General features: G+C 53.1%; 5 protein-coding genes across 5 annotated transcripts; 3 read left to right on the top strand and 2 right to left on the bottom strand.

Moving 5' to 3' along the window:
* Positions 1 to 985: 985 nt before the first annotated feature.
* Positions 986 to 2,806, top strand: K460DRAFT_329868 (uncharacterized protein; the record flags this gene model as incomplete). Its single annotated transcript, XM_040930757.1, has 2 exons — positions 986 to 1,143; positions 1,199 to 2,806. The coding sequence occupies exons 1-2, from the start codon at positions 1,021 to 1,023 to the stop codon at positions 2,804 to 2,806; spliced, it is 1,731 nt and encodes a 576-aa protein (XP_040789548.1). The 5' UTR covers positions 986 to 1,020.
* A 272-nt stretch (positions 2,807 to 3,078) lies between these two features.
* On the bottom strand, positions 3,079 to 4,590 carry K460DRAFT_392445 (uncharacterized protein; the record flags this gene model as incomplete). Its single annotated transcript, XM_040935889.1, has 2 exons — positions 3,079 to 4,065; positions 4,153 to 4,590. The coding sequence occupies 2 exons, from the start codon at positions 4,588 to 4,590 to the stop codon at positions 3,079 to 3,081; spliced, it is 1,425 nt and encodes a 474-aa protein (XP_040789547.1).
* A 1,363-nt stretch (positions 4,591 to 5,953) lies between these two features.
* On the top strand, positions 5,954 to 6,890 carry K460DRAFT_281295 (uncharacterized protein; the record flags this gene model as incomplete). The annotated part of the gene is made up of 3 exons (XM_040928478.1): positions 5,954 to 6,094; positions 6,155 to 6,430; positions 6,486 to 6,890. 3 exons carry the CDS (start codon positions 5,954 to 5,956, stop codon positions 6,888 to 6,890), a joined length of 822 nt encoding a protein of 273 aa, XP_040789546.1.
* A 1,059-nt stretch (positions 6,891 to 7,949) lies between these two features.
* K460DRAFT_264433 (uncharacterized protein) lies at positions 7,950 to 9,440 on the top strand (the record flags this gene model as incomplete). The annotated part of the gene is made up of 1 exon (XM_040927491.1): positions 7,950 to 9,440. A coding segment is annotated over one exon (1,491 nt), but the record flags the coding sequence as incomplete, so codon positions are not given.
* Positions 9,441 to 10,586: 1,146 nt separating this feature from the next.
* Positions 10,587 to 13,031, bottom strand: K460DRAFT_304007 (uncharacterized protein). Its single transcript, XM_040929966.1, has 3 exons — positions 12,746 to 13,031; positions 12,468 to 12,689; positions 10,587 to 12,417 (listed from the first exon to the last, which is right to left on the bottom strand). The coding sequence occupies exons 2-3, from the start codon at positions 12,580 to 12,582 to the stop codon at positions 10,814 to 10,816; spliced, it is 1,719 nt and encodes a 572-aa protein (XP_040789544.1). The 5' UTR covers positions 12,583 to 12,689; positions 12,746 to 13,031; the 3' UTR covers positions 10,587 to 10,813.
* Positions 13,032 to 13,902: the final 871 nt, after the last annotated feature.

Below are 13,902 nucleotides of genomic sequence, written 5' to 3'. Positions count from 1 at the left end.
GAGAGGGAGATTCTGGGACGACGAGGCAAAGGCGGCGGGCGAGACTGGCGGGGTGTGTGTAGCAGCGCGTGGTCGTGTTGTGGTAGGCGTCCTGGGGTCCTCACGTGCGTCGTCTGCTGGGCCGGCCGAGTGCAGGTGCAGGTTTCTGAGAAAGGTGATGCCTCGCTGCAGGCCAGTGGATCGCGACGAGGGCGAGAGAGTTGCTATGGCCGTCGAGGAAACGGTTGGGGCAGATGGGGCCGGCGCAGTGAACATAGTACTAATCTCCCCTGCAGGCGGCGCAGACGAGGACCAGCAGGCCCGAGGCTGCGACTGGCGGCTGTGTGAATGGGAGAGTTTCGGCGGCGTTTGACAGGCAAGACGGCAGGCGGATTCGACGACGGCGAGTGCGAATGTCTAGACTCTAAGAGCAATGCACAGGGCATCGTCGAAGCGATCAGGGCCGACTTGGTGATGCGGGCCAAGCTTAGCTAACAAAAGAGGAGTACGAAGTGTACCAGTAAGCCGCTGCTGCAGCGCCCTCTAGGCCAGTAGAGGCGCCCGGGGGAAGGATAGCAACGTCTTCGGGTGCCATTGGACATGGTCGCAAGCAAGATTTGATATACACAGCTTGCTGACAGCATCACGGAGAAGTACACATGTATGTGGTTATAGTCTTGAATCGTCACTTTGCGGTTATGGTATCGTCTGAGAGGTTTCAAGACGGCCCGCCAACACCTGCCGAACCAGCGCCAGAGACGTTTGAGACGCCGAGAGCGCTTCTTGTTATTGCTGCCAGAGTCGTCCTTGTGTTGCTAGTGTCTAGTTTCCAGCTCTTCCTACCCTCAAGAGGAAAGCCAACGGCGTCGACTTGATGCGCTACTCGGGAGAGCCTTGCGGTGTGGGGCCTTCTGGAGAGAGGGTAGGTCCGCGCCGCTGGGCGGGTCACGTGCACGTGCTATGTCATCCAATGATTCCCGAAATTTCGGAACGCGCGACTTTTTGGGCCCATCTTCCATTCACACCCGTGTTTTCCGGAATATGTTGACGTCTCGCTCTGTTCGACCATGGGCGCGGGGACTCTCACAGGCCTCTTCGTCTCTCACTAGATCAGCGCAATGCACAGGTAGCCGAGGGCTGGCGACGGTGGTTGCTGAGGAGAGGGTGGGCAGAGCAGCTCCCATACCCATGTTTGCATACGGCTAACAGCATCGTCTAGGACCCCGCCGAACTCGACCAGATCACTACGCTTCCAAATGGCATCCGTGTCGCCACCGAAGCGCTCCCCGGCCACTTCTCTGGCATCGGAGTCTACATAGACGCCGGCTCGCGGTACGAGAATGATGCACTGCGAGGTGTCAGCCACATCATCGACCGTTTAGCCTTCAAATCCACACGCTCCACCACGGGCGACCAGATGATGGAGAAGCTAGAAACACTTGGGGGAAACATACAATGCGCGTCCTCGCGAGAGTCCCTCATGTACCAGTCGGCAACCTTCAACTCGGCCGTGCCCACAACCGTCGGTGTCCTTGCCGAGACAATACGAGACCCTTTGGTCACGGAAGAAGAAGTGCAGCAACAGCTGGAAACAGCCGACTATGAGATTGGCGAGATATGGAGCAAGCCAGAGCTGATCCTCCCCGAACTGGTACACATGGCCGCCTACAAGGACAACACGCTCGGGAACCCCCTGCTGTGCCCCAAGGAACGATTGCCCTTCATCAACCGCGACGTCGTCGACGCATACCGAAAGGAATTCTACAAGCCCGACAGGATAGTCGTCGCGTTCGCAGGCGTGAACCACAACGAAGCAGTGCGCTTAACAGAGCAGTACTTTGGCGATATGGAGAAGGGCACTGGTCCATCACTCATCGGCCTCGGAGCAGACAGCACCATATCTGGCTCCACACCTCAGCAGCAGATCTTCACTGCAGACCATCCCACCCCAACCGGCGCGCCACCACAGACGTCGAAACTCCTGTCCAAGCTACCCTTCTTCAAGAACCTCTCCACATCCGCTACATCCAATGCCTCTGTAAACACATCTCTCGACTTGAACTTCCCACCCATCGACACATCAGTACCCTCGCACTACACGGGCGGCTTCCTCACCCTTCCTCCGATACCGCCGCCGCTCAACCCCATGCTCCCCCGCCTTTCGCATATCCACCTCGCCTTCGAGGCCCTGCCCATCTCCTCGCCCGACATCTACGCTCTTGCAACGCTACAAACGCTCCTTGGTGGCGGTGGATCGTTCAGCGCTGGTGGTCCAGGCAAGGGCATGTACTCACGGTTGTACACCAATGTCCTAAACCAGCACGGCTGGGTCGAGTCCTGCCTCGCGTTCAACCACAGCTACACGGACAGCGGCCTATTCGGCATCGCATCATCCTGTGCACCCACGCACGTCGCGCAGATGCTCGAAGTCATGTGCCGCGAACTGAAATCCCTAGGCGACGAGACGGGCTACGCTGCGCTGAAGGAAGGCGAAGTCCAACGCGCCAAGAACCAACTCCGCAGCTCGCTGCTCATGAATCTCGAATCCCGCATGGTGGAGCTCGAAGATCTTGGGCGGCAGGTGCAGGTCCATGGCCGCAAAGTTGGTGTCAAGGAGATGTGCAAGAAGATTGAAGACGTGACGGTCAAGGATCTGCGACGAGTGGCTAGACACGTTTTTGGCGGCGAGGTCCAAAATGTGGGCGGTGGCAGTGGGGCCCCTACGGTTGTGTTGCAGGAAGGGGACCAGGAGGGCTTCAACCGGAAGGACTTCACGTGGGACAATATCCAGACTAGGATCGCGAGGTGGAAGTTGGGACGGAGATGAGATTCCCCACTTTAGAAACATGTTGTGTTGTACTATTAGCACGTGACAAGCGTGTTTGTATTATAGAGAAACTGTAGGATCGCTAGCAGCTGGTACGGTACCAGTGTGGCTATGCAATGGAAATGATATATAAAGTCAATTGCCAGTTTTCTCCAAGTATGAGACTGCTTTTTCAATGGCTGTTCATCAGGTGGGTATCAAGGGAAAAGGCCCACTTCCACTCCTTCCTGTAAAAGAGGCTCGACGCCAATAACGACTACCCATGCCTTCCTTCATACCTGTGCCATGATGCTCTGGAGACCGATATCTGCTCCCATGCCGTCTTCCTCGTCCATCTCGACGCTCTGCATGCTAGCCTCGAGCTTTTGGTCAGGTACGTCGACGGCCAGGATGTCCGGCGTGTGCGTTTCCACCGCCTCCTCGGTGAGTGCGACACCGCCTTCGACTTCCACCTCGCTGCCCTCGGACGCGCACGAGTAGACGGAAAAGTCAGACTCGGAGCTACTCGTCTCGTCCGCACCAGTGCCAGTGTCGTCTCTTGAATGCGACGACGCGAATACTGCGTGCTGGCCCGTTGCGTGTGCCTTCGCTATCACACCCTCAAAGCCCCCCCTGTAGGTCCCGTTTCGGAGCTCGTTCCTCTCCTTTTGTCTGCGCACACGCCGCAGCGCCCCAAGGTCGAACTCGCCGACTGACTCTGACTCATTGAGATTGCGCACCGTGCCTGTTCTTGCCAGTGGGAGCGTGACGTTGGAGCCCGAGGAGCTGGAGTCTCTGCCTGTGCGGAAGATGCCTTGGACGGCGGATTTGAGGCCTTGGCGGGTGAGGAATGCTGGGAGACGGGAGAGATCGTGTGCAATGTCCCCAGAGTTGCGATGGCCCATCTTATAGAACCTGCGTCGCGGACGGCGCTGGGCCGTGATCTCGTCCATGTCGGTTTGTGTCGTCTTGAAGGTGAGTTCACTGGAGTCTGAAGAAGCAGTAGAGGCGGTCTGTGGGGCCTCGGTGGAAGTAGCAAAGGAGGTCGACGTGGGTAGTGTAGACAGCGTCGTAGCATGAACCAGAGAGGAAGAGAACGAGTGGACCGTGTTTCCAATGTTGCGCATGACCTGCGAGGACTTGATAGGCAGTTGCTGGGCGTCGTTGTGCGTTATGGGCGCAAAGTCGGCAGAGAGGACGGCGTGGAAGGAGATGTAGACGCGGTCTCGATAATATGGGCGGCAGTTATGACAGGCTTTGAAGGCGCATCCTGGAGCAGTCTAGAGACATGTTAATTGCTTGATTGTAAAGTGTGCAACCTGGCTAGAGGTAGTTGCAGCCCGTAAGATGTTGTTTGTGACACTTACTTCATCTTTCGCCGGTGTACTATTAAGCGCACCGTCGTTGTGTGTTGAGGCTTTATCAATAGACGTCAATTTGGCCACGGCATCGTTGATCTCGGTCTTTTGCTCCACATCCAAAATGATCTGTCGCAGCTCCGCCTTCTGTCCCTTGAGCTTGGTGAGTTGCGCGTTGGTATAATGGCCGCCCTCTGCCGTAAGAATGATACTCTCACTAAATCCAGTGGCCTCCAACTGCAACCGCAAGTCCGACTTGACTGGCTCAATCCTGTCCTCGTCTTGCGCTAGTTGGTCACGCAGGGTTTTGAAGTCGCAGTCTTGCCTGCACTCATAGAGGAAACCAACGGACGGCGAACGGCCGCAAACGTAGCACTGCAGTTCGCGCGTGTAGACGCGGTCCATGTCAACATGGGTGCAGTTTGGCGTACGGACGCGTTTGGGCATGGTGCGGGCCTTGGTCTGGTTAACAAGGTCGGCGTGGTTGCTATCAGCTGTACCTACTTTCATGATGACAGGCACGCACGCGGCATAGGAGCAGGAGTGGAAGCGTGGAGGGCCAAAAGGTGTGGAGGAAGAGGGAGAGGCGAAGTGACGTTGCGGGTGCCCAAGATTATAGGCCGTAGGCAGGTGCGCAGCCTTTGGTGGGTCAGTTGCAGCTGCGGGTGAAGGCGCGGAGAGACGTACGGGTGACCATGAAAGAGTGACTCGGCAAGCTTGGGGCAGACAGTGAACACAGGAAGCCTGATGATGGCCTTCAGAGTGAGTCTACCTAACAATGCTGTAGAATTGTACTGCCTGACTGTGGGGGGGAGGGGAGGGTTCTGTGGTTGGACTGAGTAGAGTATCCAGAATGCACACGCGTCGTCAAGGACTATCCAATACGGATCTTGCAATATGACAGACTTTTCTGCTTCCTGCTCATGGTTTGGACATAGGTTCCAAGTTCTTTCTAGCTCTTGACTACCGCGATAGTTGAAATGCGCACTCCACATTGGCTACAGGTGCTTGTTGTTACCAAGTCATTCAAACGATGGGCAGAACAAACGCGTCTTCACCCAATTCTCACCAGAAATCGAGGCAGAAAATCGGACATGTGAGATGGGCAGGCAATGAGAAGAAGGGGCTTGAGACATGGAAAAAGAAGGAGATGGCATAGCGAAGGGCATGAGGTTGAGTGAGGGAGTTGGCGTGGCACAAACCAGTAGTATCTGCCCTCCTAACTAACCCAGACACAGGGGCACCTCTCAGCTTGGAAACCGAAGGGAGGGTACTTGTGAAATTACGACGGCCAACGGCGATGATAATAGTGACGACAATAGGGATGGCTTTGGATTGTAAATGGCCGCTACGAGCAGCTGTACCCTCAGCTCGCAGCAAACACGCCCAGCGGCGCTCTCCGATGTCGCCATGCGCAGCATGCCGGGCGGGTGGCCGAAGGATACCCAGGTAGTGCCCTCTCTTATCTCGGCCACGATGCCATCAAAGGGAAGCAAGCTGAGCGGCGAAGAGTTGTATTGTAGACTAAGTCACAAGACCAGGGCCGAGGTCGTCGTGGCTGGTAATGCTTCAGGAACCTGCAACAGTGGACGAGACGGGTGGACGTCGGCGCTAAAGCGAAAAGAGCCGAGGAAGCTGGACGCCGCTGTTTACACCCGCAGACCCACACTGTTGTCCCCCAGCCATCGTCCACCACAAGTCAGCTCGACCACTCCCCACCTCACCGCCTACACGACGCGCGATCGCTGCACCCCCTCACTACACGCGCCCATCTGCTGCTGGCCCCCCGTCGCATCCTGTTGAAGCCGCCATGTCGGTCAAGTTCGAGAAGGAGACGGTCAAGACGACGACAGCCGCCGTCGCCGACGCGGCTACCAAAGGTCACGACGGCCTGCTGCACGGCGTTGGGCAAGCCCTCACCAAGGGTGGCGGGCCCAATGGATACCTCATAGTGAGTGTTGCGCATTGCAATGCCTCTAGCGCATGTGACTGACCATATCGATGCAATCAGGCCTACCTCAAGCAGCTGCAGAGCAACCCCCTGCGCACCAAGATGCTCACCTCGGGCACCCTATCAGGCCTGCAAGAATTCCTGGCCTCGTGGATTGCCCACGATAGGAGCAAGTCGGGCAACTACTTCACCTCGCGCGTGCCCAAGATGGCCATATACGGCGCACTCATCAGCGCGCCTCTTGGCCACGTCCTGATTAGCCTTCTCCAGAAGGTCTTCCAGGGGCGCAAGACGCTGAAGGCCAAGATCCTGCAGATTCTCGTCAGCAACCTACTCGTGAGTGCCAAACTGTGAGAGTCTAGCGTGCGAGCATGTTGGCTAACGTCTGCAGATCTCGCCCATTCAGAACAGCGTTTACCTCATCTCAATGGCCATCATCGCGGGCGCCCGCACATTCCATCAAGTCAAGGCGACGGTCAAGGCCGGCTTCTGGCCTGTTATGAAGGTCAGCTGGGTCGTCTCGCCCATCTCGCTTGCCTTTGCCCAGCAGTTCCTACCCGAGACCACCTGGGTGCCCTTCTTCAACATTATCGGTTTCATCATCGGCACATACATCAATGCGCATACCAAGAAGAAGAGGCTAGCTGCCCTCAGGCGAAAGCACTACGGCGACGGCAGTGGCAGTGGCAGGAGCAGGAGCCAGGGCCCAGTCGGTGGAAGGCCGGGAGACGACTACGGCCGTCTTGATGACCGCCGTCCCGATGACCGCCGTCCTGACGACCGCCCGCGCTACTAAACCTAGGGCCAGCGATGAGAGCATGACTATCTTTCGGGGCTCGTTCGCTGTCCAATGTCGATCCACCGTAGCTAGTATCAAGAGTGAGGCCAACTTACTTGGGGCCACGACAAACTCGGGAAACGGAATCGGCCAGCGTTCCAAGACCAATATATCGAGCCATACATCGTCGCCTGAGAACCACGAATCTGGTGCGCTTAGGTGGCGGTCTTGTATATTTCTATGTTCTTTCTTGTTTGATGATTGGAGGCTCAACCGGTGTTTATTGTGGGCTTTGCTAAATATATATTATACCCTGCACTCCACCTTCTCCTCCGCTTTCTCGCCCTATATCTCACACGTATTAGATGCGGGGTCGTTTCCATGGTGGTACTGACAAGTGTTAGTTTAAGCTTCGAAACTGTAGTCGTGGCAGTTCGTCTAACAGCATTTGTCGATAATTCCGTACCACGCGGCCACTGGCATGTGTTGCGTTGTGAGAGCCCGACTCCCAACAGGACCACAGTATTGGCTTAACAGGTTACGCAATGTTGCATCCTGCAAGGAGATTCGGTTGATAATCCAACGGTTGCAAGAATTTGGCTTCCTGACAATCGCCTCGAACCCAGTATCATGGACGGCGACATGTGGCAAACGATTCCTTGAAGCGCCTGTAATCCTTCCACGCTATGCAACCACCACTCGTTGGACGCTGGGTAGGCACGAGACGCACGCAAACGAATGAGTTACTGCTAGGCCGTCCTGGGCAGAAACAAGTGTCTGTGGCTTCACACCACAGTTGTAATATATATATCGCAGCATCGCTGAGCACCAGCAACCTCGATAGGAACGAACCATCCGCCATAACAGCGCCTTACAATCTCTAGCCTCATGACAAACGGTTCTGCGGACCATCTCGCCCTGTACAGTGACCGCGGGCTCGGGCGTCTGGTGTTGGCCCCATCCCCTTCCTATCCATCCGACTCAGAAACAGATTTCTACGTCCCTCACGAGACCATCGACTTCCGACGCCGCCTGTCTAATATTGCTTTACAACTTCAAGACCAATTCGCACAGTGCGACAGGAATCTAGGATGGAATATTGACTGGGCTGTCGCATTTTTGGTTCATCGCTTACAGACAACGCCGGGCGATGCTGCTGAGTCACTTAGACGCATACGCATCCGAGCAGCGACGCTTGAACGGGAAGGCTTAATCCAGGAAATACCATATCGCATCTTCAACAAGGTTGACGAGGTGCTCTTTGCTGGCCATCTCAAGAATGCGGTCTTCCTTGACATTAGCAGTCTGGGCTCAGATATTTCTGGCGCCACGTACACGCATAGCTGGGGACCTAATACCAATGTCAAGCGTATCTCGATTGTTCTCAATCGCGACGCTCTCGAATACGCTCGAGCAAGGGACGTCGTTGCGATGCTGATTCATCACATGATCCATGCCTATTTTCTTGTCGCTTGTGGACCGCAGAAGGAAGAAGAGGTAGACTATGGACGCCTTGACCACGGCGTACACTTTGGGGCGATCATGCTAGCCATCAAGAAGCTTTCAGCTGTTCATGGGAAGGAGCTCACACCGCTTGGCTTCGGGCACAGCTCAGCCGCTGTTCGCTACTTCGCCGAAGAATACTACTACCCACGAAAAGGCGGCCCTGTAGAACGAGAAGACAAGGAGAAGTGGTATTGCAGTCACTGTCATTGTAACGTCGAGGGGATCTCTGAGTGCGACATCGACAAGTGGTACAGCAAAGTTTGTAAGCCCATGTTTGATCAACCGAAGAGCGTTCGAGTCGCAGAAGGCACTATCTATAATGACCGCCGCCACGAGTTCGAAACGGAACGTCGCGCACGACTCCCGCCGTCTGCCAAATCAGTCGAGTTCATCTTCAAAGGCAACCCTATCCTCGTCGCGAGCAAGAAGATTGATGATTTCCTGGGTGTCCGAAGAGCCTTCGGCAAAGCGGAAAGTCGGTTCCTCGGGGTACACAAGGACGTTTCCGAAAAGACGTTTCTGCGCTTCTTAGAGTTTTTGCACACGGGCTCATACCGTCCTGACCAGCATCCTTTCGCAGCTGCCGCAGCCAGCTTAGGGGTAGAAAGGAACGGTCCTCCGATTGTCAAACCGCAGGGTATGAGCACCGAAGCCTGTCTCCTGGCTGATGTCCAGTTTGCGAAATTGGGTATTTTGATGGGCTTTGATGAGTGCAAGTACTATGCGCTCAGGCGTATGAACGCGTATGGTGTTATATACGAGGACCCTGTCGCTATCCTAAAGGAGATATACCATGGCTACGAACCAGACCCAGATCTCAAGGCATGGGCGCGAAGATTCCTCGTCCAAGCTCCAGCTAAGACATCCCCGGAATATACCTCTACCAGTTTCCCACCCAGCAGCAGCATCGAGCCACCAAACCTCATCAAACTAGAAAGCGAGCATGGAATTCACCGCGCCCGCTTCCTCGACGCTATAGACTCCAGCGGTGCGCTCGAAAACGATGTCAACAAAGCACGGGCGGAATTGAGGTTGGCCGGCTGGTACGGCGTGTCTTCTCTCCTACCACACACATCTTCTAGCTTTCTTACCACAAGTCTGCCTCTAAGGTACTCGTCCAATCCACTACCCTTGAGCCTCACTCGCCCATCTCCCCTTCTCCTCGACGCCGCCGCACCATCGCCATTACACTCATGGCTCGGCACACCAGGCATCGCATCCGCCATCACCCCCCAGATATCCAACCTATCCACCCTTGACCTCGAAAGGCTTCGCGACGCAGAACGAGAATCCCTCCTCGACTACGAGCGGGCACAACTCAAGGATCTAGAGAGGGGAAGACTGCATAACGGTTATGAGCAGCGAGACATACTCCGCATCTTGGGACGTGAACGAAGCTCGCTAAGCGACCTTGAGCGAGAGAGGGAAAACTTGAAGGAGGTGCAGGCACGGGTGCATGCTGCTAAGGTTTTGGAGCGGTTTTACTCGAGCGGGTTGACGGGGCTGGGGCCGGATGATGAGAGGTATTGAGTAATTGATTAACAGACTAAATGACAGACGGGTGGACTGTTTTCAGCATGGTTTGGGCGCTTGTATGGAAGTATAGTGATGCACGGTGTTTAAGAAGAGTAAAGAAAGAGTGTGTAGTAGGAGTGTTATTCCTAAGCGAACTAGCCGAAGGGTGTTTTCTTGTATCCGGCTTTTTTTGGTAATGTGACAAGATGAAGGAAATTGAACCATGTTTCTTTTTAGTTTAGTAAGATACAACTGCTGCATATCCTGTCTCATTATTTTTACGTCTTTTCTTATCACCCTAGTCCTGTCTATTTATAAGGCCGTTGTGTTGATGAAATTTTTGAGTTGGTGTGTCATGTTAGAATTTGGAGACTGGGTCCTTTGCTACATGCTTGTTTTGCCATTGTATACCTCAGTCCTTGGGTATAGGGGATTTTCGTATTTGTATATGTGCATGTATATGTATGTGTTTATTAGTGGAAGACAGGTATGTTCGAGTAGCTAGGTACATGTTGTACAACCCTCTTTGAATAGAGGAGGTCGGTAGTTATATAGCTAAGGAAGCATAAATGTCCTTCTTGCTTTACCCGTAAAAGTCTTCTTATCTAAGGTGGGATGGCGATTATCGAGATCTCTTGATACTTCGTTCAGCTGGCCTTCCTTGTATTGTGTAGACCTTACTGTGCTAATACTGTGAGTCAAAAGGTGCTAGGTCCAACATCTAAACTATAGTTTTGTCCTAGTTCCTTCTATTGCGTTGTATAATCCGTTCTTGGCAGTGCTGACCTTGGTTTTGATAGAAGAATACAGTCAGCGCTGAGAAGGGGAAACGTTTAATTTATGCGCGAAATGCAGGTATAAACGTATGGTGGAACTGGAAAAAAGCATCTTCATTGGATGCTCCTACGGTATGCCGCGTATCAAAAGTATATTTGACTGCATCCTTCTTTATCACACGAGTGCTCTTCTTCCGCTGCGTCCTCTGCTTCCAATTCCTTTCCCACCATGTGCTTAAGCTGACTCTCGTCGAGAAAGCCACGCTGGCAGAGATCAAACAAGGATATCGGGTCACCGCACGTGAGACAGAAGTCACTGGTTATCTCTGCCTCGTTTGTTTCCTCCATAATTCCCGACTGGTCTGATAGAGTGCGGCTGTTGATAACGTCCACATCCTGCCTTTGCTCTGGAGTCGGCACGTGCCATATCGATGGCGAGATTTCGCTCCTTTCTTCATCGGCCCCAGAACTTGATAGATAAGCTACGCCTGTGATTCTCGAACTTTCATAGCTGCTGTCGACTAAGAGTGCAATTCGGGTATGGCTTGCACTCGGAAACACGGCGATTTTGTGTTCCACCTCGGGACGTGCGCCAAATGCTATGCCGCTGACTCCATTCGTGCCAGTAAAAGAATGGTATTCATTTCCTTTCTGCTGTGGCGTGGGTATGCAACGCTCGGCGGCTTGCATGGCACTCCGAAATAGAATGTCGACCAATCTAGCGGTACTCATGGGACAGTGTCCCTGAGAGTTGTCGGCTTTAGAAGGGTCTATGACCTTTATGATGTTTTCGATGAGTGCTTCGGTAGACGGGATAACAAAACTTCTGGGCATCAAGGGCCAGGGGTAGTTATGCTGTGTTACCGCTAGTTCTTCGCACGCAAGCAGTTCGGAGCGACTCAGCTGGCTATTGCACCGAGTCACGGTGCTGATGAACCGCAGAGGTACCTTGAGTCGCATCCTTGAAGTAAGCGCATAGATGTGTGGCTCGGTCACCGGAGCTTTCTCGAGGATGTATTTTGCGAGCTGCATGCGTGGTACCCCCAGCATAACTCGAAGAGACTCGACAAATCTATGGTCGTCGTAATCCCCTTCTTCCCTCCTCCCGTGTTGATTTCGTAGTACATCAACAAGTACTTCAATGGCAGATTTGTCATAGTCGGGACGTATCGGATGAGGCGGTTCCGTTGCATCGCGTGCAAGTCCGAGCAGACCGTAAACTTTGTCATATCTCTCGCTACATGCTGAGGTAGAAAAGACCTTTATAAGATAGCGAAGTCTGAGCTTTGGGGCAGCCTCGTCACTGGAATTACGCTGCGGCCATTCAGTTCTTTCGCTGAAAAGGGCTATCCCTGGACCTTGCCAATATCTGAGCAATGTATCAGCATGATATCCGCTAAATACCTTATAAAGACTACGATCATCCATGCAGTCTTTTCCGCACCATATCTCCAAAGACTGCGCCAGCAAGAATTCTTGGATGATCCATACGCGAGTCCAGTAAGGATTCCTTAAAAGATGTAAAATCGCTGTTCTTTGCTCGCTTTCCTCCCCTTGCTTGTCTTGGTGGTTTAACTCCTCTATCTTAGCTTGGTCGTAATTACGATACTCCACAGCAAGGCGAAAGACTATGTCCTCTCTGCCGGTGACTTCTCCAAGCCATGCGATAGTAGATGCTGCCATAGAATATATAAAGCCCATCTGAGCCACTTGGTGGTTACGCTCTCGACCATCTTTCTGGTTGATGCCTAGATACGAGTTAGCAGTCCGAAACAGCCCATGTCAAGATGTTGCGTACAGATCGCGTCAATCCAGAGTCTGTTGCCGCGTGCAGCATCCCACGCCCGAAATCGACGGAGGAAATTCCAGAGGTTCCTGCCAACCTGGAGAGTCACTCCACCGCATTCGATCATCTCATATCCGCCGCCTTGGTCCCAGATGTACGATAACGCGATGTACGAAGGGTGGTCTTCTAGATCAGCGTGTGAAAGTTCGCATCTGATCAAATCGTCTGCGTGTCCTGGATGCACATCAATGAGTCGGACGGTCTTCCTGTTTGAATCCAAACGCTCGTACTGCATGACTGACATATTTCCTTCCCGGTTTACCGTATACAGCGCCTGTCTCAGGGAGACTCAACGCCGTCAAAGAAAACGGATGCTTCAAAAATTTCGATTTATGGTTCTAGGTTTCGAATCGTCGAGGAGGGGTAGTGAAGACAAAGTGGAAGATGTGGAGTAGCTCCGCCAAGTATCCGCCCCCACATCAAGGGTTACAGCTACATTGTCTAAATAGAATCGTCGTGCTTTAGAGAAGAAAGACGATCTTACGAACACGGTACTGGTCAAGGGTAGTGTTTTTGGAACAAGTGAAGATTTGGGAGCAGAGGGACGGGAGTAACACTCGCCTAGGACTAAGTGAACTAGCTCTATCTGACTTATCTAGACCCTGTGATACTGGCGACTATTTGTTTATTAGGAGTGCTCGATTTGATAATCAGATAGTGTATAAAGTTTACTATTAAAGAAAGAGAACTAGGCTCATGATTTGTACAGCCACGATAGCGCATTTTCTCTCAATGCCCTACTTGCGCCATATTTTGCTAATGAACCAACTAGAGCTAACGGAGATGCCCAAGGAAGACTCTCTCAGTAGCGACGAAAAGATGTCCCAGACTACCGAGGACACTCACGTAATTGATGCCAACCGTAACCATCTTAATGCATACACTTCTGCGGAATGATAGGACGTTGACCATGCCCTGGCTACTCAAAGCGAGTGGAACAACGGGACAGACATCGAAGACGGGATGACGCTGGACCCGAAGACATTTGAAAAAGGCCTCGAGCAAACCTCCAGACACTATGTGACGCGAGACTGCAACCACATATCCAGCATATGGATTGGACAATTCAACCCTAACATCCGGCCAGCATAATCCAGACATAGCCTCAGGACCCCTCAGAGGGACGTTTGGACTCAGCGACAATGATAGATGACGAGAGAAGGCTCAATTCTTGAATGTTCCAAAAGGCCGCTGTAAAAGATTTCATTTGATAGTATTTTGATGGTGCTATCAAAGCGGTTCGCTGATCACTTACACATTGTCGCTGCGATTTGACCAATTGATATACCTGCTGAGTGCACCTTGAATCCAAATTCACACAGTTAGTTCTTACGTGAGAGAGCACGGTGGAGCAGCAGCTCGACACTGCTGGCCAGGGCTTCAGCAG

Source organism: Cucurbitaria berberidis, assembly GCF_010015615.1.
Source record: "Cucurbitaria berberidis CBS 394.84 unplaced genomic scaffold K460scaffold_2, whole genome shotgun sequence".
Classification (NCBI taxonomy): Eukaryota; Fungi; Ascomycota; class Dothideomycetes; order Pleosporales; family Cucurbitariaceae; genus Cucurbitaria; species Cucurbitaria berberidis.
Note: the sequence above shows the minus strand (reverse complement) of the source record. Positions and strands in the feature narration are given on the sequence as shown.

Excerpts from the sequence above, each read along its gene's own strand:
- K460DRAFT_304007 (XM_040929966.1), bottom strand. The coding sequence starts at position 12,582 with ATGATCGAATGCGGTGGAGTGACTCTCCAGGTTGGCAGGAACCTCTGG. Across the intron at positions 12,418-12,467 it reads ACTCTGGATTGACGCGATCT|GCATCAACCAGAAAGATGGT; the intron begins GTACGCAACATC and ends ACTCGTATCTAG.